The sequence below is a fragment of the Dendrobates tinctorius genome, unplaced genomic scaffold (assembly GCF_039654945.1).
Source record: "Dendrobates tinctorius isolate UK_male_01 unplaced genomic scaffold, ASM3965494v1 ptg000062l, whole genome shotgun sequence".
Classification (NCBI taxonomy): domain Eukaryota; kingdom Metazoa; phylum Chordata; class Amphibia; order Anura; family Dendrobatidae; genus Dendrobates; species Dendrobates tinctorius.
Window position 1 is genome coordinate 27,096,198 of NW_027361730.1, and position 21,418 is coordinate 27,117,615.

General features: G+C 45.5%; 1 protein-coding gene across 2 annotated transcripts in view; it reads left to right on the top strand.

Annotated features, from left to right (window-relative positions):
- Positions 1-21,418, top strand: part of BBS4 (Bardet-Biedl syndrome 4) — a 69,081-nt gene that overhangs the window by 23,148 nt on the left and 24,515 nt on the right. For both annotated transcript variants that reach the window (XM_073579445.1, XM_073579444.1), the window contains exons 3-9: positions 107-186; positions 1,274-1,337; positions 1,859-1,970; positions 4,600-4,672; positions 14,407-14,460; positions 15,082-15,209; positions 16,711-16,765. In XM_073579445.1, the coding sequence (XP_073435546.1) occupies positions 107-186; positions 1,274-1,337; positions 1,859-1,970; positions 4,600-4,672; positions 14,407-14,460; positions 15,082-15,209; positions 16,711-16,765 (566 nt within the window). The remainder of the gene's footprint in view (positions 1-106; positions 187-1,273; positions 1,338-1,858; positions 1,971-4,599; positions 4,673-14,406; positions 14,461-15,081; positions 15,210-16,710; positions 16,766-21,418) is intronic.

A 21,418-nucleotide genomic window follows, 5' to 3' on the forward strand; every position in this document is an offset into this window, starting at 1 on the left:
AGCGTCAGGCTCGAGAAAGGGATTTTACGGTAAATATCCCAAATCCTCTTTGCCTTTTAAAAATGCAAATAGTTGTGGTGTGACTGTTATCATAAATTATTTTCAGCTCCAGAACTCCCTATCCTGGAAAGAAGAAACTGGCTCATTCACCTGCACTATGTCCATAAAGATTACGAGGCTTGTAAAGTGAGTTGTTACTGATTCCTTATTCACACTTGCGTTGCTTCCATGACTTCACTTTTGTGTATTTTTCATGGCCAGAATAACGTAATTTATTGCATTATCTCAACCAGTTAAATGGGAGACCTTATAGTCACAATGTGGAGATGGAGGATCAGTGAAAAGCATCACGATGAATCTCAGGCCTCATTCAGACGTCTTTTTGTCTGTGCTTTACCCAGTTACAACACGTACCCATTATATTTTATGTAGCTGTTCAGATGTCCATTTATTTTTTGCAAACCATGTGTCCACAAAAAAACATAGAGATATGTGTTTGTTATTTGGTCCGAAGCGAAGATCAAAATAACTCTTGCAAATCTATGGAGTCGTGCAAATGGCAGCCTGCACACAGTTACCATCTGTGCGCAATCCATGTGCTCTCCATCTTTAATATTGTAGGAAGGAGGAGCTTTGCATTTTTTTTCCTTAGCATGCGAAAATCATTGATGGTAATAAATGGCTTACTGGTCAAACACTAATGGAAATCTGATCCAGCACACATATATGAAAAAACGGACAACTCAATAAGGCAATAATAAGTATTTCCTATCCCTTAAAGAGGTTGTTTGGCTTTAGGGTACAAATATGAAGTCACTGTATGTGACTTCAGACTTGTGAATCCTCGCAGCGCATGCACTGCGCGCTGTGGAGATCCTCCAGTGGCAGCGTGTGAAGCAAGCGGATATGTGACTAGATTATGTCTGGCCTCCCTCAGTGCACTTTCATTGAGCGAGTCTATTCGGCATGTGACTGCATGTATTCAAATCACATACTTGCAGTCATGCAACTGGCACCAGAAAATCCTCACAGCGTGCAGTTTGTGTGATATGAGGATTCACAAGTCTGCAGTCACATAGAGTCACTGCAGACTTGTACCTTAAGGCCGGACAACCCCTTTAATGAATTGAGTGATGATGCTAGTGTGAATCTTACATAAATATTAATGTAAAATATATGCTGTATGTATCACAAAGTTAGCATTGGTCTTGTAGACCAAAGATGGCTATGATGCTATAGCAATGGACTTGATATTAATTATGTATATTTCCAGGCTGTGATTAAGGAACAGCTCCAGGCTACAGAGGGTGTGTGTGAATATGCAGTCTATGTGCAAGGTAAACAAAAAAAACATTTACACGAAAATATATACCGTATATACTCGAGTATAAGCCGAGGCACCTAAAAAATGTGCTGAAAAACTTGGCTTATGCATGAGTATATATGGTAAGCCACCTAGCTGTTCTTTGTTCGGTTCACAATTCCTTTACCACTAGATTTATAATTTCGTTGTATGATTTCTTAGATTTTATACCTTTTACAGCAGTGTTACCCAACTCCAGTCCTCAAGAGCCACCAACAGGTCAGGTTTTCAAGATTCCCCTTAAAATTGCACAGGTGAGATCTGCTCACCTGCACAGGCAATAATTCCACCACATGGGCGATACTAAGGAAATCCTTAAAACCTGACCTGTTGGTGGCTCTTGGGGACTGGAGTTGGGGAACACTGCTTTATAATGTAGCTGTATAGTTTATTCTTTCACATGCTTAAAAATATTCAGTTACTCCATATTAGATCACATATATTACTCTATCTATTATTGTAGCAATTTCATGCTAATATTTTTTTTCTTTCTAGCGTTGATCTTAAGATTAGAAGCGAAAATCCAGGAATCTCTTGAACTTTTCCAAACATGTGCTATCTTGAATCCAACAAGTCCTGATAACCTGAAACAAGTTGCTCGATCCCTGTAAGAGCTTTGCAATTTCACGTTAACAAATTTATACAAGCTCAGTTTTGACTAATGTATCAGCCTTCAAGACTTTATTAAAGGGAATTTGTCACCAGATTTTTGCTACCTCACCTGAGAGTAGCATAATGTAGGAAAAGAGACCCTGATTCCAGAGATGTATCACTTTGTTTACTGGGTGCAGCAGTTGTTACAAAATCAGAGTCTTAGATGTAGAAGACAGCAGAGCTGAGAAAGCTAATCCCACCCACACCAGACTCTCTGTGTACATTGTCTATAGACAGTGAGGTGCTCATCCCAGGAGGTGGGCGGAGTCTGAGTAGCATGCACACTTGCTGTTGTCCTTGCAGTGATGATCACCAGGTGATAAAACCTTCATAATAAGTAAACCCCAGCACACAGACTGATAAGTGACAAATTGTTGCAAAAAGCTGTTGACTGATTCCCTTTAAGTGTGGCCTAGAATGATTGTAGTGCAACTGCAGCATTCATGGCAATGTATTAAAGGGGTTTTCCACTACTTATTTTATTTTTGAGAAAATGCTTTCTTTGTGTTATAGTTATGTTTCTAAATCCTTCCACTTGCCTTTTACTCTTTTTGTTAGTTACATCTCGGGCGTGTTTTACTGTAACATGATCACCTATCCTGTGCCTTTCTATTTTGATACTGCACCTCAGATGCTTCCACATTTTTTCAGCACTAACGACATTTTCCATAAATCCTAACATTCCCCTACAGCACCTGCCTCCAAAACCAGCCCACTATTTCCAGTGTGCTTTATTTTGGCAAGCTACTTGCAATCAGGGTACATGGACAGATTGTGGAAAATCCCTTTAATCAGTACAATGCAAGTTTGACAAATGATCACAACCTTGGAAATGTGGCACACACAGTGCACGTGTATTATTTCAGTGGAAGATGTGTCATCGTTAATGTGCAGCAGAAATGCGCCATTTATCATCTCTAATTAGAACTTCATTTTTACACAGAATAAAAAAAGAAAAATGTTGCACAATGGAATCAGATATGAAGCATTTTCACAAGAGAAATTTGCACGATTTGTCTGTGATCCAGTATGACACCACATAACCTTAGTCTTTTTTTTCAGAATCGGAAGAGAAAGTGAGAATGGTTAAATCAGATGAAGCGGAGTTTAAGAGGCTGCAACAGGCATAACATAGTAGTCGCTAGTGAGAAAGCACAGGACATTTGGGTGAGGTGTAGGTGAGATGAGTTATATAGGCAGTTCTATGGCAGGACTGCGATGTAGTGGAGTAAAGTCTGTGATATAGCAAAGCTGTGTTTGTCATGGAATCCGATGCAGAACTGACAGCAGTTTGATAGCGCTGACTCAGTGATGTAGCAGAGCTTGATTTGTCTCAAGTCCAAAGAAAAACTGACCAGGGATGTAGCAGAGCTTGGTTTATCTCAAGTCCAAAGTAGAATGGACCAGAGGTATAGCAGAGTACCCAGTGATGTAGCAGAGCTTGATTTGTCACAAGCCCAAGGAAAAACTGGCCAGTAGGGTAGTGGAGTTTCTTGTAGCAGAGGTAGGCTTGTTGTGTGATCAACAAATCCAGAAATGATGAAGCAGTCCACAGGTGTGGTGTGGATTCCTACTACCATAATACTCAGGCGGCAAATCATCGCCTGAGCTGTGTTATAAGGCCTGGAGGTATAATGTCAGAGGTGTGTGCTGGGTTGCCATGACAACCTGATATGTCAAGGAGGTGGACATGTTGCCCAGTGATGGTTCCAGGAGAGGATTGCGTTGTGTTACATGTACAGATGTATGGAGAGGGTGCACTATGCACATACAAGTACTGCGCTGCCTGCCCATGTATTAGAATGTGACTCTCAAGAGACAAATTCTCATAAATACACTCAATTACCATTGAAGTGCTTGTGCAACAAAAGTCTTTGAAACGATTTTCTGATATACCATACCATAAGTCGTTACTAAAAGCCATATAGAGCGCAGATATCCCTATGGTATTGCAAAGAGATTTCAAAGACTGTTCTCTCATAAATGGCTGATTACTTTGAAGTTCTGTCGCCATTGAATGGTTTTGATGTCAGTCCACTAGGGGATTACCCACGACTATTATGTACCGACATTGATTATATAGGCACCTAGGGATGTGCACATAGTAGTCCTGAAAGTACGTCACTTTCACATTACTTTTATTGTTTTCTATGGTGAAAATGTAAATCAAACGTAATCATTCTATAATGGGAAGTCAGACAATGTTATCGTGTATTTTGCTTCACTGAATGAAACCTGTTTATTCCCAGTTAATGGAAACATTTTCATTGCTAAGCAGAGGCTAGAAACACCTAGTGATCCCTGCGCAGTCCGCTGTGATCTAAGCTACCTGTCCTCTGGATCCATAGATTTACCTCTGATGCAACGTAACGAAGAATCAGAACAAAGGATTTAAATGTTAGCAGATTGATTCATTGATATCCACTTTTTAGATGTAAATCAAAATGCATCTGTTCCTTAAGAGCAAAAATATCTAGAAAATTAGAAAATAAACTTTTTTTTAGTATCTTTTTGTACAGAAAATCCCTTCTGTTCTCCATGCTCGATAGTTATGATGTCTTACGGATTTCTCTTTTTGTCAGGTTTTTGCTGGGGAAGCACAGAGCAGCCGTTGAGGTTTACAATGAGGCAGCGAGACTCAATAATAAAGACTGGGTACGGTGTGAATCTCTGCTCTCATTAATATGTCTCTAAAGTCTTCCTTCCCGACCAACCACTGGTTGACATTGTCACTCTACCTTGGATACATGATATGCTTCTGTATACTTACAGATTACCTAGCAATGTCATTGCTTCAGTATCGGTGGTGTGTAATATGTCTATGGTCATGGGACAACTCTTGTCTCCTGTCCTACTATGGTACCATGGGACCATTCACCAATCTGTTACTCTATATTTTCTCATTCATACTGTATTTCTGTTTTTGGTTATAATGTGATGCATTGCTCTAGCGGTAAGAGAATGCAATGTTCCTGGAATAAACTCTATAAGATTGCAAACTAAGTCAAATTAAACCTCAGAGCAAACATGGTTTTGCAGACCTTTTCAAGCTAGTCACAATAACCAGGGATGGTATAGTAGAACATCCGTCTTGTTTCCTTGGTAAAGAGTGTGGACTGTATAGCTTTTTTCAATGGAGCTTTCTATTATATGGTTTAAAGGACTTGTCTGGTTTAAAATAAAAAGTCTGCAGTAGTCACTCTGTGTGACTGCAGACTTACAAGTGCTTCTCACTAAATTAGAATATCATCAAAAAGTTAATTTATTTCAGTTCTTCAATAAAAAAGTGAAGCTCATATATTATAGAGTCGTTACAAACAGAGTTATCTATTCCAAGTGTTTATTTCTGTTAATGGTGATGATTATGGCTTACAGCCAACGAAAACCCAAAAGTCATTATCTCAGTAAATTAGAATACTTTATAACACCAGCTTGAAAAAATGATTTTAACATCCGAAATGTTGGCCTACTGAAATGTATGTTCAGTAAATGCACTCAATACTTGGTCGGGGCTTACTGCATCAATTTAAAATATACTCCAAAAAGACATTTTCAATCCATCACATGTAAATACATTAATGTGCCTCAACAGTATTTTCAGTAGAGGCGACTCCCTGGCATAAGAAGAAAACCGGAGAAAACTGGAGTCCAAAACTATTTAAATGAAATTAGACTTTTATTGTTACCAAAAGACACATATGAGAAGACAGGACAAATGTAATATATCAATAGATAAGGAATCATGTAAATAAATAGCCCAGAATCAATGACAAAAAACAGACCAACAACTAGGTGATTGTCATAACATCCAATTGGACATCCTACTGAGGGGTAAGTGAGTCAAGATATGCATAAACATATTAGGGCTAAAATCAGATTCTTTACTATCAAAAGAGTCCCTCAATTGATTGTTAATGTATGCAGGTTATTGCACTTTGCCCAACAGTACCAAATCAATGGCGCAGTGCTACAGCGGAGAAAATAGCTGCAACAGACACGAAAACTCCACAGTAGTATGTATGCAAGGTTGCCTAAATAGAGTTAATCGTGCCTGAAGCAGCCACAACTACCACCGTGAAAAAATTAAAACATTTGAGCCATAAAGCAAAGATGAACAAGAACCAATAATCAAAAATAATGATATACAAATGAGGGAATGTGCAAAAGATCAATATTTACTAAGTATGCATGATACGAAGCCCAAAAAACATTGGAAACATACCCATCATACCCAGAGGAAGTGGTATTCAAACTGCAAAACGTTCGTTGGGATATCCAGACCAGCACATGTGTAATACCACGCCATGATGGGTATGTTTCCATTGTTTTTTGGGCTTTGTATCATGCATACTTAGTAAATATTGATCTTTTGCACATTTATTTAAGTAGTTTTGGACTCCAGTTTTCTCCTGTTTTCTTCTAATTACTGCATCAATGCAGCGTGGCATGGAGGCGATCAGCCTGTGGCACTGCTGAGGTGTTATGGAAGCCCAGGTTGCTTTGATAGCAGCCTTCAGCTCGTCTGCATTGTTGGGTCTGGTGTCTCATCTTAATCTTGACAATACCCCATAAAGTTGATTCTCTATGGGGTTAAAGTCAGGCGAGTTTGCTGGCCAATCAAGCACAGTGATACCGTTGTTTTTAAACCAGGTATTGGTACTTTTGGCAGTGTGGACAGGTGCCAAGTCCTGTTGGGGAATGAAATGTCCATCTCCAAAAAGCTTGTCGGTGGTGGAAAGCATGAAGTGCTCTAAAATTTCTTGGTAGACGGCTGCGCTGACTTTGGTCTTGATACAACACAGTGGACCTACACCAGCAGATGACATGGCTCCCAAAACCATCATTGATTGTGGAGACTTCACACTAGACCTTGGAAATCAAGGTCCCAGAGTCTGGAGGAAGAGTGGAGAGGCACACAATCCAAGCTGCTTAAGGTCTAGTGTGAAGTTTTCACAATCGGTGATAGTTTGGGGAGCCAGGTCATCTGCTGGCATAGGTACACTGTGATTTATGAAGACCAAAGTCAGTGCAGCTGGAGAATGAAATTTCCATGTCCAAAAAGCTTGTTGGCAGAGGGAAGCATGAAATGCTCTAAAATTTGCTGGTGGAAGGCTGCGTTAACTTTGGTCTTGATACAACACAGTGGACCTACACCAGCAAATGACATGGCTCCCCAAACCATCACTGATTGTGGAAACTACACGCTAGACCTCAAGCAGCTTGGATTGTGGCCTCTCCACCCTTCCTCCAGACTCTGGGACCATGATTTACAAATGAAATGCAAAATTTGCTTAAATCTGAAAATGCCACCTTGGACCCCTGGAGCAACAGTCCAGTTTTTTTTCTCCTTGGCCCTGGTAAGACGCTTCTGGTGTTGTCTATTGGTCATGAGTGGTTTGACACAAGGAATGCGACACTTGTAGCCCATGTCCTGGATACGTCTGTGTGTGATGGCTCTTGAAGCAATGACTCCAGCAACAGTCCACTCCTTGTGAATCTCCCCCAAATTTTTGATTGTCTTTTTTTCTCCTTCGTCTCATTTGGGGGACACAGGTACTGTGGGTGTGTGCTACTGCCGTCTGGAGGCTGACACTAAGTATACAAAAAAAAAGTTAGCTCCTCCTCCGCCGCATACACCCTCGCCCCGATTGCGGGCGGAAACCAGTTTTTTGCTTAGTGTCCTATGGAGGCACACGCAGTCTGGATTTCTCCAGACTTTTTTTTTTTGGTTTCTTGCTATGAAGAGGAGACAGGGGCGACGGATCCTATTGAAAGAGTCCGATCTCCCCAAACCATCAACGGGCGAGCACACGTTGAGTATCGCCTCCGCGTATCCTTTCCCGCACCGAGGGACATCTCTGGGACTTTTCCCCAAACATCTATTTTTCTTTTTTATTTTAAGAAGATAAGACAGGGGCAACGCATCCTATTGAAAGGATCCGATTTCCCCAAACCAGCAACGGGCGAGCACGTGCGAGTGTCCCTCCACGTATCCTTTCCCGCGACGTGGGACATTATGCCAGACTTAGCCCTGTACACCCCTAGGTATTGAAACCATGGGCTTGCACAGAGGCACAAGACTAGTCTGTGCGGCCCCCTCTGCTCCACCAACGCAAGACGGCGGTGCTGCACGGCGGCGGACGGTCCCTCTCCTCGCCCCTGTTAGGCGGACGGATTTAGGGTGCCTGCACCGTCCTAAAATGAAATGCCCCAGGTGCGCTACCAGTGGCAAGTATGGAGCTGGGGAGGGCCCTGGGCAGCGTTTTCTTAGAGCTCACACCATGAGGTCCCCTGAGGGTTTTCCATTGTGTATAATGAGGCTAGGGCTGCGATCTGCAGACGCCATTACCCCCCACCCTCCCCCCGTCTCTCTCCCTCACCTCTCTCCCTCCTCGCTTCCCCTCCTCCCTCCTGGTACCTACGCGTGGCTGTGTCCGGCAGGAAGCTCAGCAGGGCCGCAGACCTGCACCACCAGCGGAGTGATGAGAGCGGCATGACGGACCGGATCGCCGGGGTAGCGGGGCTGCCAGCGCACGTGCGGTGGACGGTGTCTAATTTAGCCCGCGGCTTCGGCCTAGGAAGTTCCGACGTCATATCCGGCGCCGCCCCCCGTGACTAGGGCGGGCGCCAGATAAAATTGAGGCCCCGGCTTCAGTGCAGGGTAGGCCGCGATCAGGAGAGCATTCGCAGCCTACCCAGAGGTGAAGGAGCGCATTGGAGGCAGACCAGGAGCGCGGGGGGGACACACAGGAGCAGGGTAAGTGCGACCCCGTCCCGGAGCTACACTACGTGCATTAAAGGGTTACCCTCCTCCTCCTTTCCCCTCGAACTTTCATAAATTTGGCCTAATCAGCAATATGTCTGGGAAAGGAAAAACGCACACATTCCTTTATGCCGCATGCATATCCTGTGGGGTTATGTTCCCACGAGCGCAGACTAATAAATTATGTGAGGCCTGTGACTCCGAACGCACCCAGGAGCCCTCCCCTGCGACAGAGCCCAGGGGTCTGGATCCCCCGGAATGGGCATTATCACTCTGTCGGTCCATGGTTTCGCTTACGAAGGCGATTGAGACCCTTCAGGCCCCGGATAGGGGTAGAGACTACGGCTCGCCTGTTTGGGAGGGTTCATCCACCTCACAAGAGCCTCCGGCCTGCAGGGGCCACACTCTAGATAGACGCATAGGAAGAGAACCCACACTGCGTGTCCGGGCCCCTCCAGTGCTTCGGCATCCGTGAGTGCGGCGTTTCGCTCACCGTCACCTTTTTCCGGGAGCGAGCGGAGTTCAGGTTATGATGTGGAGGAATCCTTGGACCTGGATACTCCGGGGTGTCGAGAGACGGTAGACAGTCTCATTGAGGCTGTCAATCAAACTTTGGGTATTGAGGAGGACGTCTCCCTAACCGCAGGTCATAAGGTATCCTTTAAGAAGGCCAGACGACCGCATAGAGTGTTTAGCACTCATCCAGAGTTCGAGGACATAGTGCAGCGGCACAGGGAACGTCCAGACAAGCGTTTTTGGGGACAAAAAACGCTAGAAACGAGATATCCGTTTGCACCAGAGCTCTGTAAGGGATGGGCGAAATCTCCGGTTGTGGATCCCCCAGTGTCACGTCTGGCCTCAAGAACCTTGTTGTCGGTGCCTAGTGTTTCTTCCATTAAAGACCCCATGGATCGGCTCATAGAGAGTTTAGCCCGCTCGGTGTATGAGGCATCAGGATCAGCACTCTCTCCTTCATTTGCGGCAACATGGGTAGCCAAGGCCATGATGTCATGGTCAGATTCTTTAAATAAGGTCCTGCAGGATAGAGACCTGCCGACGGAGGTGTCTGAGATAACGGGTCAGATCGCGATGGCAGGTGACTATTTAATCAATGCGTCCTTGGATGCGGCTAATTGCGCAGCACTGGCGGTGGCGAATGCAGTTGGCATTAGGAGAGCCCTGTGGTTAAGGCTATGGCGGGCTGATTCAATTTCCAAGAAATCCTTGACTTCCCTGCCTTATCAGGGTAGCAGCCTATTTGGGGAAAAATTAGACAAACTTATCTCAGATGCTACAGGGGGAAAAAGCAGCTTTCTCCCACAGCAGAAAAGTAAACTGCCATTTCGTCAGCCTCAGGCACACTTTTGAGCATTTTGCAGCCCCGGGTGGCTGGCAGCAGCCAGTTCTTCCGCCCCAGCTCGCTACAGCCAGGACAAGGAGCGTCAGGTCACATATAGAGCCAACCCGCTGGGATGGATGTGAGGCCACCCGCCCAGGTCAAGGGAGGCCAGGTCCCAGAGGCCCTCAGCGAAATGACTCGGGGCATCCGGTACCCGAAGACGGCAGAGTGGGCGGACGTCTACTCAGGTTCTGCCATGTCTGGGTCGCGGTGGCACGCGACGCTTGGGTGGCGGAATTGGTGTTGTCTGGGTACAAAATAGAATTTGTCAGAGATCCTCCAAGACGATTTTTTCTTTCCCGGCTTCCCAAAGCAGAGTCCCGGGCAGAGGCATTGCTAGGGGCCATCAAAGTACTGCAGCGCAACGGGGTCATTGTCCCTGTACCAGAGTGCGAAAGAACGCAAGGTTTTTATTCCAACCTGTTCGCGGTCCCCAAGAAGGACAGGTCGGTAAGGCCGGTTTTGGACCTAAAGCTCCTGAACAGGTTCATCAGAATCAGGCACTTTTGAATGGAATCTCTCCGTTCAGTCATATCGACCATGGAGCAGGGAGAGTACTTAGCCTCGATCGATGTCCAGGATGCTTACCTACACGTCCCTATTTTTCCCCCGCATCAAAGATTCCTACGTTTTGCAATCGATGGTCGGCATTTCCAATTTGTGGCTCTGCCTTTCGGGTTGGCCACCGCCCCCAGAGTGTTCACGAAGGTAATGGCGGTCGTCATGGCCATTCTACATTCTCGGGGCATAGTGGTTTTACCGTATTTAGATGACCTCTTAGTGAAGGGTCCATCCTTTCGGGCATGCAAGGAAAATGTCAGCATCATGCTGGATACCCTATCTCGCCTAGGATGGTTGGTCAACAGGAAAAAGTCGTCCCTTGTCCCAGCTCAGAGGATTTCATTCCTAGGGATGATTTTCGATACCTCCCGAGGGTTGGTAATTCTCCCTCAGGACAAGGCTCGAGCACTCTGGCAGGGAGTTCGGAATCTTCAGCAACCAGGCCCTCACACCATTCGGTTCGGGATGAGGGTGCTAGGGAGGATGGTGGCGGCAATGGAAGCGATTCCGTTTGCCCAATTTCATCTTCGTCCCCTGCAGCATGCTCTCTTGACTCCTTGGGACAAGTGTCCATTCACGCTCGATCATCAGTGCAGGTTGTCCTATCGAGTCAGACGGTCACTTCAGTGGTGGACGCGCGACTCCTCTCTACTTCAGGGGAAGCCCTTTCCCCCAGATCAATGGTTGGTGATCACAACCGATGCAAGTCTTCTCGGTTGGGGAGCAGTTTTCTGCCATCACACAGCTCTGGGGCAATGGTCGCATCAGGAGGCACACCTCCCGATCAACTTGTTGGAGATTTGAGCGGTGCGGTTGGCACTGCAACATTTCCAATACTTTCTAGCAGGGCGTCCGGTCTGGGTTCAATCGGACAACGCCACGACGGTGGCGTACGTGAATCACCAGGGAGGCACGCGCAGCAGGGCAACCATGCGCGAGATAGAGCATGTGCTACGCTGGGCCGAGGGGAACCACTCGGTAATCTCAGCAGTCCACATTCCAGGCGTGGAAAATTGGGCAGCAGATTTCCTAAGCCGGCAGGGTGTCGCGGCCGGGGAATGGTCCCTGCACCCCGAGGTCTTCCAGCAGATTTGCCAACGGTGGGGGACTCCGGACGTGGATCTGATGGTCTCCAGGGAAAACGCCAAAGTGGCCGGGTTTGTCGCTCGGTCTCAAGACCCGCGAGCAATCGCAGTGGATGCGTTGGTCCTACCATGGAACCAGTTTCGGCTCCCATACCTGTTTCTCCCGCTCCCACTACTTCCGAGGGTCATCAGGAAAATCAAGACAGAGGGGGTTCCGGCAATTCTGCTGGCCCCAGACTGACCCCGTCGGGCACGGTACGCGAATCTAGTGCAGCTCCTCGCAGATGTTCCTTGGCGTCTGCCGGAACGACCAGACTTGCTGTCTCAGGGGCCGATCTGCCACCTGAACTCAGGGGCCCTGTGTTTGACGGCATGGCCGTTGAATCTTGGATTCTGACCCAGGCGGGGTTTGGGCGTGAAGTGGTTGCTACAATGGTTAGCGCCCGGAAGCCTACCTCGGCTAGAATTTACCATAACACTTGGAAGGTTTTCTTTCGTTGGTGTCGATAACACTGGGTTGCGCCACTGTCCTTCTCGGTTCCCAACATCCTGGCTTTTCTTCAGTCAGGCCTAGACGCAGGATTGGCCCCGAGTTCCCTTAGGAGGCAGATATCGGCCTTGTCTGTCCTCTTCCAGCGAAGGATCGCTACTAATATGCAGGTCATGACGTTCGTTCAGGGGGTCTCTCATTTGGTGCCCCCCTTTAGAGCGCCCATAGACGCCTGGGACCTTAACCTGGTCCTGAGTGCAGGAGGCTCCTTTTGAACCGTTGCAAGAAATTTCATTATCATATCTTTCCAGGAAGGTCGTATTCTTGGTAGCCATAATTTCCATTAGGCGGGTCTCAGAGTTGGCAGCCCTATCTTGTAGAGCACCGTTTCTGACTTTTTACAAGGATAAGGTAGTCCTTAGACCAGCTCCTCCCTTTCTACCGAAGGTCGTGTCCTCTTTCCACATTAATGAGGACATTGTTCTGCCTTCATTTTATCCAGCGCCAGTGCATAGGGTGGAAAGGGCGCTCCACACGTTGGACCTAGTGAGAGCGCTCAGGAGGTATGTGTCGAGGACGGCACCTTTTTGCCAGTCAGACTCGCTGTTTGTGATCCCCGAAGGGCGCAGGAAGGGGCTCGCAGCCTCAAGGTCGACCATAGCCAGATGGATTCGTCTAACTATTCAAGAGGCTTACCATATTAGAGGCACACCGATTCCAACAGGGATAGGTGCGCACTCTACTCGGGCAGTGGGCGCCTCTTGGGTGCTTCGGCACCAGGCTTTGGCAGAGCAGATATGCAAGGCGGCAACCTGGTCCAGCCTGCATACTTTTTCTAAGCATTACAATGTGCATACTCAGGCTTTGTCAGATGCGAGCCTGGGTAGAAAAATTCTCCAAGCAGCAGTGGCGCACCTTTAGACAGGAGGGCATGCGGCTTGGATCAGTGAGTTGACTTCCCACCCAGGGACTGCTTTAGGACGTCCCACAGTACCTGTGTCCCCCAATGAGACAAAGGAGAAACATGGATTTTTGTGAGTACTCACCGTAAAATCCTTTTCTCCGAGATGCTCATTGGGGGATACAGCACCCACCCTATGAGCCAGTTGGCTCTTGTTTATTTAATTAGTATAATTCCTTTTTAAGAGTAGGGTGGTCCTTTTTCAGACATATGGTATTCTGCGTTAAGGCTAATTTGTTCTGTGTTCTCCTACTGCTGTTGCACTAAACTGGTTTCCGCCCGCAATTGGGGCGAGGGTGTATGCGGCGGAGGAGGAGCTAAATTTTTTTTTTTGTATACTTAGTGTCAGCCTCCAGACGGCAGTAGCACACACCCACAGTACCTGTCTCCCCCAATGAGTATCTCGGAGAAAAGGATTTTACGGTGAGTACTCACAAAAATCCATGTTTCAAAGCTGTGGTTATCCCGGTTGATTGTGCACCTTTTTCTATCCACTGAACTTTCCATTAATATGCTTGGATGCAGCACTTAGTGAACATCCTGCTTCTTTAGCAATGACCTTTTGTGGCTTGCCCACCTTGTCAAGTGTGTCAATGACTGCCTTCTGGACACAGCAGTCTTTCCCATGATTGTGGAGCCTACTGAAACAGACTAAGGGACCTTTGTAAATGCTTAGGAAGCCTTTGCAGGTGTTTTTTGTTAATTATTCTAATTTACTGAGATAACGACTTTTGGGTTTTCATTGGATGTAAGCCATAGTCATCATCATTAACAGAAATAAACACTTGAAGTAGATCACTGTTTGTAATGACACTATATAATATAGGAGCTTAGCTTTTTTATTGAAGAATTGAAATAAATTAACTATTTGATGATATTGTAATTCAGTGAGAAGCACCTGTATGAATCCCCCCCAGCACACGCATTGTGTGCTGGGAGGATTCACCGATTTCTGAGCTGGGAACAGTGATGATGTATGTGAGAATGTGACAGAGGAGAGGCATCCTGTCCAGTTTGGAGTTTCCGATGACGACCAGCTCCTACCTGTAGTAGCTGGGCTCCTAGACTTAATCATGCCTAGTAGGTGGTTTTATATATTTATTTATTCATGCTTGCATTTTATTCTTAAGGAAATTTGCCACAACTTGGGAGTTTGTTATCTATATCTGAAGGACCTCAGCAAGGTAGGACATGCAAAATAGAGGAAATAAAGGTTTCATATCAGTCTGCTTGTCTGATTTTTAAAGAAACCCTTCTTTTTGGAATCTAAAGCTAATTGAAACGTTGCTCATGTATATACAGTGGAATATGGATGTTAAGGCATATTTGCACCTTCTTGTTCTCCATCTGTGTGTACCTGGAGCAGTTTCCTTTGCCCCCTATTTGGACTGATCACTTTTTTATTGTTATTTTATTATTATTTTGAATACCTGTTTTATCGGGCTCCACATTCAGAGCTCAGTGGCTGTTCCTCGTGAAGTGTACGCTCACACTCATTCCCTCCGTACTCTCTCAGTGCTCATTTTAGCTACAGCTGATCAAATAAAAATGCAGAGGTGCAATCATTGTCCTTTACTTCTGAATTGCAGCAGTTGCAACTATTGAAATCTAGACTCGCTGTACAGTTGGTATCGGGATTTTCTAGGTTTTTGCAGCCAATTAGAGCACCGCAGAAATGTTATATGGGAAAGCTCTTAGCAGATACTTGGCTTGTGTAGGAGGATAGCACAGACAGCATGCTTGTGTTTCGTATGTGCTTTTAGGCCGTGCTGTCACCCATTCTAACATTTCTGTTTTCTGTGAAGAGTAAAGAGCAGCTGAATCTTGCTCTTCAATTGCACAGACAAGAGCTCAGCGCCATGACCTTGGGAAAGATCCAGCTTATGGAGGGAGACACGGAGGGCGCTATCCAGACCTATTTGCAGGCACTGCAGTGAGTATTCCTCTGATCATTCTGCTGTCCAGCTTAAATGCTTTGTTTTGAATTGAGTACTGGAAAAATAAATCTTTCTGCATTTATTGACATAAATGGCTAATCTTTTCCTGAACAATACTTGATTTATAATTATAAAGATTTTCTGGGTACACAAAATTCATTACTCTTCCTAAAGGCACAGTCAGACGTCCATACAACCAAGAACGGGAGCGGAACACAGTGCATCTGCTTGCTGGCGGCTCTCCTACCCGAGTGTGACAGCTTCATGTATTTCGATGCATCTGTCATGCTGTGGTCGAGAGTGCAGCTGGCCGGTCCGTGCAGTCCGTCCCAATTTATACGGCCATCTGACGGCACCCTAAGGTTGAGACATCATTATCAGATCTCATTATCAGATCTGTGGGGGTCTGACTCTGCAACCCTGTAGATCAGCTAACTGAAGGCACCGCGGAGCACTGTGCTTCCTTCATTGTGAGTTATTTTTGCTTTATTTTCCTTTTTTTAACACAATGCAAATTTTAACAATAGCAACTGTTAGAATCATAAAAATGGTGTAATAATAAATATCATCGATAACCACTGAAACCACTTAAGAAGATGGGACATGGTTCAAGCACCTCAAGACCCGTGTATAATAATAATAATAATTTCAATAACATATTTATGACTCTAGAACGATATTGTGAAGTAGCATAGAAAAGATTTAACAACTAAAGAGTCATATATCCATACACTCAACCTTATACACAGCACCCAATCATGCTGGTCCCCATGCCCATCTGCCCCCATCGTCTCTTAACAGTCATTTTTGGCAATGTTTTTTCTTGCATATCACAATTTTTATTAACAACAAAATTAGTAATTTTGCATTTATCATACTGGCCAATGGGGCTTTTTTAGTCTCATGCTTCTTATCTTTTCACAAAGAGGCTCCTTATTATCAGAGACAGGATTACAATGACACAGGATCTACCAATCACAATGGGTGATGTCACAGCTGACCCTTCTCCCCCTCCCTTCACAATCACCTTTATACATGCGCATTAAATGCTTCAATACAAAAAATAGGGCAATATCTGTTCATTGCTGCTAATGTACATGTGCTATTTCCCGAAATAACAGTAAGATAGTCTTAAAAAGCTCAATTAGAAAGTGTTATAGTGCTAAGATTTCTATTTTTCAGTTTTGTTACATATTGTGATATGTAAAGTATAAAAAACATTGCACACGTTTTTAAAAAATACATTTAACATAAAACCCTAATTCATACAATAGTCTTCAAGGATTGTCCATCAGTTTTGTACTCCTGATAAACTCCTTGAATATACTTATCATTTGCATCTAATAATACTACCTTTTGCCACACAAAAAGTACAATATTGCAGAATAGTTTGGCATTGTTAAATTTCTGCAGGGTAACATACTAATTGTAAAACACACTAAGAATTCTATGAATATATGTGAATGTAATATACATGTTAAATCTATGACTTCACAGGTTGTCTCCAGAGAGTACAGAGCTGTTAACCACGCTAGGACTCATGTATTTACAGGTGATGAAAAAGATCAAATCCAATTCTTATCGTTCTTCTCCTTTTGGTCTCCTTCACATACAATTTATTTTTTTGTTTTTTAAAATGCAAGTAAAATATTCCATTTATGTTAATGTTTTTTTTTTTTTTATGGAGAAGTCTGTGGAGCCAAATTCACACAGATAATAATGTCTGATCAACTGACATTGGCAATATGGCAACAAGCTTTTAACCTCTTAGTCACAGCCAATTTGGTACTTAATGACCAAGCCAATTTTTACAGTTCTGACCAGTGTCACTTTGTGAGGTTATAGCTCTAGAACGCTTCAACATATCCCACTGATTCTGACATAGTTTTTTTTGTGACATTTTGTACTTCATGTTAGTGGTAAAATTTATTCTCTATAACTTGCGTTTATTTATGGAAAAAAACGGAAATTTGGCAAAAATGGTGAAAATTTTGCAATTTTCAAACTTTTAATTTTTGTACCCTTAAATCAGAGAGTGGTGTCACACAAAATAGTTAATAAATAACATTTCCCACATGTCAACTTTACATCGGCACAATTTTGGAAACATAATTTTTTTTTATTACTACGTTATAAGGGTTAAAAGTTGACCATCGATTTCTCATTTTTCCAACAAAATTTACAAAACCATTTTTTTTAGGGACTATCTCACATTTGAAGTGAGTTTGGGGGGTCAATATAACAGAAAATACCCAAAAGTGACACCATTCTAAAAATTGCACCCCTCAAGGTGCACAAAACCACATTCAAGAAGTTTATTAACCCTTCAGGTGCTTCACGAGAACTAAAGCAATGTGGAAGGAAAAAATGAACATTTTACTTGTTTCACAAAAAAATTACTTTGGAACTATTTTTTCTTTATTTTCCCAAGGGTATCAGGAGAAAATGGACCACAAAATTTGCTGTGCAATTTCTACTGAGTACACCAATACCCCATATGTGGGGGAAAGCCACTATTTGTAGGGAAAGCCACTGTTTGGGCGCATGGCAGGGCTCAGAAGGGAGGGAGCACCGTTGGACTTTTCTTTATCGCTTAATTGGGGGACACTGGTAACTATGGATATATGCTGCTGTCGCTATGAGGCTGACACTAGGCAACAAAAAGTAAAATAGCTCCTCCCCAGCAGTATACACCCACTGACAGGCACCAAGTACCTCAGCTTAAGCTTAGTGTCTGTAAAAGGCGGACCTGGATCTGTTCCCAGATCTGCAGTTTTTTTCCTTTTTAGGTCACCTGTTGTGTTTTATTAATCTTTTTTCCTTTGTCTTTCAGGCTCATCTTCATAGAGATGAGCGAATTTGTTCGTTTTTTGTGCCCGAATCCGATTTTGACATATTCAAGCCATATTCGAGCACTATTCGTGCTGAATTTATGTTTGATGATCGGTTCCAAACATATTCGGTAATTTCTACTCCCATTGACTCTAATGACGTTCGGCTGTGTTCGACGAATATCGCAAAAACAATATTCGATGCTGATCGTATTCGGAACCGAATCTGAGCAAATTCGCTCATCTCTAAGCTAGGGTAACAGGGCGTAATTTCTCACCCTGTTTTCTCACATTTATGTGACCGAGAGAGCAGTGTGGTGTCACCCACATCGCCCACTCTCGGACCCGCAGGCAGGACTTTATCCCCTGTCAATTTACGGGTGTTTCAGTGTGATTCCCGATGGCCAGTCCTTGCCTTTTCCCCACCCCACCCCTTTCCTAGGAGAGGGATGGCAGGAAGATGGTGGTCACCAGTGGTGGCCTCCCTCCTTCTTGTAAGGGCTTGATGTCTTCTACACCATCTGGAGACAGTGTGGGAAGGAGGATCCCGTATTCCAGCGACCCTCTCCCACCCGAGGGCTCCTGATGTGATCCTCATCCCTGCAGAGGGACCAGGACTCACCTTAGGTATGTATGATTCCCTCCCTGTAGCATGATAGGTCCAGGTACCAGGCAGTTATAATTCTGTAAAGCCCTGCATAACGACGTGGAATGCAGATACACCTCACTGTTAGGGGCTGGTCGGCTATAGTTTTGTATAACCCTGTATAACGGCGGCCATTTCTTCCTGGCCAGTCTCTCATTCAGTGGCCCACTCCCCCTCCTTTCTTTCGTGGCCACACCTCCTCCCGCCTTCGTACGGCCACTCACCACTGCGTCTTTGAATCGCGCACCCTTTTCAGCCCAATAGAAAGGCTTACCTGGACTGCAGACTTGGTCACGCCCCCCGCTCCACAGCGCGCGTCTTCGCAGCACGCTTTTGCTCCTTTCACGGAGCTTCCTCTCCCTTCCGGTACACGCCCCCAGCTTTTCATCTTATCGAAGTTGTACTTTCACTTCTCAGCGGTCGGCATTTCAGGCACGCCCTCTGCAGTGCATCGTGCTTGCCTGGACTGAGCACAGCCAATGCTCCACTTTTTGCTTGTGCCTCAGCAGATAGGATTGCCTCTGCACTACTCACCGGAGCCTCTCCATGCCTGCTACAGGGGGACACAGGCAGCCACACAGTCACCGCTGGTCATCGCTGATATGGGGTAGGATCTACCCTCTCTATAGCCCTTCCCAGCACAAGGCTCGACTTATGCCCAACCCTAGAGAGGCTTCTCATTGCCCTTCTAAGCCAACTGTGATCCATTACGCCTGTGCCCTCTGCAAAAGAAAGTGGTCGTCAGGCCAGCCTTCCCCTTTCTGCCAGTCCTGCACACCTTCCACCATGTCTGCCCCACAGTAGCACTCTAACGTCCGGGATGAGAGCACTACCCTCCCTGTGGAGTGGGCTGTTGCCATGTCACAGTCTGTCTCTAACCTGACAAAAGTATCACGGTCCAGGTACTGGAGCGTCTTCCACATCTGTCTACCGTCACCAGTGCTCCAAACGCCTCTCACGGTGATTTGCATGCACCTGACCAAGAACTTCGCAGGGACAGATCGGGTGCAAATCACAGGAAGTGGGCTCTTTCCAGTTCCTTCGCCAGTTCCCCGGGTCCCTCAGCATCCTTCAGGCTGTCCTCCCCTCCCCATGCCCCCTCCTCGGAGGCGACTTTTGGGTCGAATGCGGATTCTGAGTCTGAGTCTGTCTCGGTCCAGGTCTCATAAATGAAGGATATGGTTAATAGCATCATCTTGGCAATTACCCAAGCCCTGAATCTAAAGGCTGAAGAGGCACCTGCTCAAGAGCACTCCACTTCCTTCAAGTGGGTAAAACTTCCCTCCCGGCCTTTCCCCAATCACAGGGAATTTGAAGCTATTATGGCTAAACATTGGGAACATCCGGAAAAGTGCTTCCTGGGAAGTAAGCAGCTAGACATTCTTTATCCGTTTAGCCCTGACCTCGTTGGTAGGTGGACCCTCTGGTTTCTCGCCTGTCTTCCAAGACAGTCTTGTCTTTGCTGGACTGTGCATCTCTTAAGGACACTGGATAGGCAGATTTAGTCTTTAGCTAAATCAGCCTTTGAAGCGGCTGGTGCCTCCGTCTGTCCCATCTTTGCCTCTGCCTGGGTGGCAAAGTCCATGTCCGCCTGGGCATCCTAGCGGCAGGTCCTCTGGATGGGATGGCAGATTTGGCAGTCCAGATTGCCCATGCCGGCAAATATCTTCTGACTGCCTCTTTGAATGTGGCCATTTGCTCCGCCATGGCAAACAGCAACATCATTGTTATACTCTGCATCCTTTGGTTGAAGGCGTGGAATGCAGATCCACCCTCAAAAAAGTCTCTCACTAACCTTGCTTTTCAAGGCTCTAAGCTTTTCGGGTCCAAACTGGATCAGATAATTTCGGATGCTACTGGCGGAAAAAGCACCTCTCTTCCCCAGTCTAGGCCTAAACATCCTTTCAATAGGAAGAGGTCGCTTTATTTTTGTTCCTTTCAGCCCTTCTCTTCAGAGACTTCTCAGCATGGCCGCTCTTCACCCAAGGGGAGGGAAAGAAGCCGTCCTTCAAACCTGCATCCCACTGACAGACAAACTGTCTGGGTCCTGCCCCAACAGGTTCTCCTCAATGAGACGGGTCACCCCCACTCGGAATTCTCTCCAGGGTGGGAGGCCGACTTCTTCTCTTCCAGGATGCTTGGTTGTCAACGATGCCTGGGTCAGAGAGATAGTTACGTCCGTTTAACAAATTGACTTTTCATCCCTCCCAGGAAGACGTTTCTTTCGGTCTCGCCCGCCAAGACATCCGTCTCAGGCTCCATGGGTTCTTCAGGATGTCTACTCCCTGCTACGCATAGGAGTAATCGTATCTGTTCCCTGTAACGGTTTTCAGGGTTCTACGCCATTCTTTTCGTAGTCCCGAAGAAAGACGGATTTCTCCGTCCGATTTTGGATCTCAAACGATTTAACCATCATGTCATTTCAGAATGGAGTCCCGCCGGGACTGCAACCAGAGTCCTTCAGATCACCTTAGACACTCTGGCCCGTCTCCCGTCTGACCCCAGCTCAGCACCTGGAGTCTCTGGAAATGAGGTTCGACACGGCACAAGCCCGTGTCTTCCTTCCATAGGAGAAGTTTTTATCCCTCTTGTCAAGGGATCCGCACTCTAAAGCGACTAGCTTCTCTCCCTCTATTATAATAATAATAATCTTTATTTTTTCTTTTTTTTTATATAGCGCTTACATATTCCGCAGCCCTTTACAGTGTGCGCACATTATCATCACTGA